The 3,865-nt window shown below is 50.8% G+C and overlaps 1 protein-coding gene across 1 annotated transcript in view; it reads right to left on the bottom strand.

Moving 5' to 3' along the window:
- Positions 1-606: 606 nt before the first annotated feature.
- The window catches only part of gda (guanine deaminase), a 7,053-nt gene continuing 3,794 nt past the window's right edge, over positions 607-3,865 (bottom strand). The window contains 10 exon segments of the mRNA XM_057033613.1: positions 607-1,030; positions 1,102-1,129; positions 1,197-1,225; positions 1,228-1,314; positions 1,388-1,534; positions 1,923-1,990; positions 2,199-2,296; positions 2,378-2,485; positions 3,580-3,687; positions 3,786-3,813. Of these exon segments, the coding sequence (XP_056889593.1) occupies positions 930-1,030; positions 1,102-1,129; positions 1,197-1,225; positions 1,228-1,314; positions 1,388-1,534; positions 1,923-1,990; positions 2,199-2,296; positions 2,378-2,485; positions 3,580-3,687; positions 3,786-3,813 (802 nt within the window). The 3' untranslated portion in view covers positions 607-929.

Here is a 3,865-nt window from a genome sequence, read left to right as displayed (position 1 = left end):
CTCTCTCGGGTTTATTGCATCTGGCAGCTGACAGGAACAGAAGCGCTGCTGTCACCTGTCACGTGACGCCGGTCACCTGTCACGTGACGCCGGTCACCTGTCACGTGTTCAGAACACCCTCAAACATGGACATGTCCCACCGGGAGGCGGCCCAGGACCAGGTGGAGGGATCACATCTCTGGCCTGCCTGGGCATCCCCCCTGGACCGGCTGCCCCCGCGACCCGGGTCCAGATAAGCGGCAGAAAATGAAACGAAACACCCTCAAACAATGAAGGAAAATTGGACCTTTGGTGTCACCACTGTTGTAATTTTAGGAAAAGTTGAACTTTTTGTTTCGCTCTCATTTCTTAACAAAACATAGATCAAAGAAATTTCCATAATTCAATTTTTTTTTTTAAAATTTATTTTAGTTGAGGCATTTGGAAAAAACTTTGAAGCTCTGTGCAACTCTTTGAATAATTACACTCTCATTGTTTTCCATGATGTCATCAAAGTACTCGGATATAAAAACCCTAACTGGTTAATGTTGCCAGGAGGACGACATTAACTAGTACTACACCTCAAGATAATCCCATAATAGTCCTCGGAAATGAAAAGAGTCAAAGCATGAAAAGATCCCTACATTTTCAGCACCTTATGAGGGAATGACTTCATGAAATATTAATAATTTCAACATTTCTCTGGTCACAAACAAAAGATCTGCGAATTAGTCGTGTCAGTGTGTAATCGGCAATTAGTTAAAGTGTGTTTTCATAAAATGACGGCTTCATTTAGATGAGACCGGAATGATCCTTAAATCCAAGACAGACCTATAACACCCTCCCTGGGAGGCTGCGGACATCAGGGTGGGAGCAACTTGGACTGTTTAAAATATCTAAAAGTAAAGTAGTTTGTTGGTTAGTAGACGTGAACATCTGGGATAAATTTGCTATTGAGACAGGTGAGACTGAACGGCCAGATTACTGGGGTCAGAGAAGGGCACCACCTTCCTCCCGGCCACAAACACCTCCACAATGTTCCGGTCATCACCTGCCAAGCAACAAGATCATCGTTAGAGCGTCACGGAAGGTTTGGACCGAGAAAACAAACCAGTTGCTCACCCAGATTTAAAAACTTCTCAAGGAGAATCTGAAACGGTGAAGAAGAAAAGGTTGCACCAACGTTGTGCTTCTCATAACAAATGTGCACCACCTACTTTGGGTTGGTCACGCTGGAAAAGGTCGACGGGCCGTCGGGCACCTTCACGTTCACTCTCAGCGCATCGAAATCTTTGCCCACTTCAAAGTTGCCTATTTGTTGGTCCATGGACAAGGCTGTTGGCAGCACAGCAAGAGAGAGGTCAGCTCCACAAAGAGCTCCAGGGCACCATGAGAGCCTGAGTCTGACCTTGGCTGCCCCCCAGCGTAGCCAGTCTGAACACCTCCTCCATAGTGAGCGAGTGGTAGTCCGGGTCCAGGGTGCCCAAGATTTTAGACACGTCCAGAGTTCTCCTCATGGTGTCCAACATGGAGGAAGAGTAGCCACCTGCTACATCTGCCAAGGTGCAGCAAAGACCGTGAGATGTCATCATGAAGGAACGTGCAAACATCACATTAAAGTCCTCCGATCAGGATCCTTCCAGCTACACAGTGTGTGTGGCTTTGCACGCAGCAAAGGTTAAAGCACATAAAAGTCAACACAACGTGCAGCACCAAGACCCAAAGATAGTTCCCCAGGAGGAGGTCACGGGCCACACGTCTGGGACAACATGGCACCGGTGTCGCTTATTCCCAGAGGCCGGTAACGACCCTCTAGATTACAAAGATCTAAAAGTTCCATCCTCCAAATCAGGAGATCTGCTAGCGACAGGACCTTTAAATCCTCTCATTAACCTGCTAACTTTAGCCTGATTTGGCAAAGCTTGAAAATGCTCTTGTCCCACCTGTCCCCAGTCCAAGTTTTACTTTGTGCCTAAGGACATTGCGGACATTCAGGACGCCACTGCGCAGCCTGCACGAGAGAAAAGAAACAATCAGCCCATCGTTTCAGTCCACATGGCGTTGCTCTTCATCCATCCACATCAAAGAGCCCGGTTCTCCTCTTTGATGCTTGTCGACTCAGTTTGTCCTCCTACGGACGTCTTCATTCACTGGGGCAAAGCTGTCGCACAGATTCGCCCACAAGGGGTCAAAAGTTTGAAAAGGGTTCCGATACTCACGAAATATTGGAATTGGGGCAGTGAGACAGAGCAGCTCCCGTCTCATGGAACAGGTCCAGCTCCTGATCAGTGAGGTAGCAACCGTGCGCCATCACCGTCTGTCAGCCGACACCAGAGGGAACAATGGCTGAAAGGAGCCGCACGTGCACGTGCACGCGCACGCGCAGGGATCTGCTCACCTTGTCAGTGAGCAGGTTGTGTCTGTGGTACACGTCTGTGTAGGACTCAGCCTCCGGGAAAAGCTCCTTCACTAGCTTGACTTCTTCTGGGTTCTCACTGATGTGGCTCTACAATGAAGACATCTGACTTAGGGTCAGGGTCAGGATCAGGGTTAGGGTCAGGGTCAGGGTCAGGGTTAGGGTCAGGGTCAGGGTCAGGGTCAGGGTTAGGGTTAGGGTCAGGGCTAGGGTCAGGGTCAGGGTCAGGGTCAGGGTTAGGGTTAGGGTTAGGGTCAGGGTCAGGGTCAGGGTCAGGGTTAGGGTCAGGGTTAGGGTTAGGGTCAGGGCTAGGGTCATGGTTAGGGTCAGGGTCAGGGTCAGGGTTAGGGTCAGGGTTAGGGTAGGGTCAGGGTCAGGGTCAGGGTCAGGGTCAGGGTCAGGGTTAGGGTTAGGGTCAGGGCTAGGGTCATGGTTAGGGTCAGGGTCAGGGCTAGGGTCAGGGTCAGGGTCAGGGTCAGGGTCAGGGTTAGGGTTAGGGTCAGGGTCAGGGCTAGGGTCAGGGTTAGGGTCAGGGTCAGGGTCAGGGCTAGGGTCAGGGCTAGGGTCAGGGCTAGGGTCAGGGTCAGGGTTAGGGTCAGGGTCAGGGTCAGGGTCAGGGTTAGGGTCAGGGTCAGGGTCAGGGCTAGGGTCAGGGTCAGGGTCAGGGTCAGGGTCAGGGTTTCCTTAATATCGTCCCAAGACCCACATAGAGCTCGATGCACCGGAGCTCATCTAGACACGAGCATCTTTCACCACAGACTTTAATAATGAAATATTGTTTCTATACATTTATTCAATTTTAGCGAGACATCAAAGCAAGAATGTGACTGTGCAGGTCCTGTTAAGCGAGTGCTGGGGCTTCGTCTTCACCTGTGCTTCACCTCCGACTCGGGACAAACGTGGCCCTAATTCAGAGACACGTTTCACCAACAGAAGCAGAACTAATGCTGAGCTCAGCGCTCTGGAAACCGTCTCCGTGGAAACCGTCTCTCTGGAAACCCTCCCCTGTGCATATTGTGGCACGTCTAGAAGCTGAACGGCGAGCTCACCTGTGGGTGCGGCTCACCTGTGGGTGCGGCTCACCTGTGGTGCGGCTCACCTGTGCGTGCGGCTCACCTGTGGGTGTGGCTCACCTGTGGGTGTGGCTCACCTGTGGGTGTGGCTCACCTGTGGGTGTGGCTCACCTGTATGTGCAGGTTGTTTTTCTTAGCAATGGCTCCCAGCTGGCCCAGTAAAGCTCCAGTGCAGGATAAAGCGAACCGGGGGGTCACCACTGGTTTCACAAGAGGATACTACACCAATAAGAAGGTGGCATTAGTTCACTTGGGGATATTTGGGAATTCAGGGAGGTCATTTGCTTCACTTTAAAGCCTTTAGTGCTCAACAATACCTGTTTATTTAGGAGCTCTTCAATGAACCTTTAAATAAACAAAGGTCAGTTAACAGCAGCAGCATTAAGTTACAGGTTCA

Source organism: Takifugu flavidus, chromosome 5, assembly GCF_003711565.1.
Source record: "Takifugu flavidus isolate HTHZ2018 chromosome 5, ASM371156v2, whole genome shotgun sequence".
Lineage (NCBI taxonomy): Eukaryota > Metazoa > Chordata > Actinopteri > Tetraodontiformes > Tetraodontidae > Takifugu > Takifugu flavidus.
This window is presented reverse-complemented; position numbering and strand designations above follow the sequence as displayed.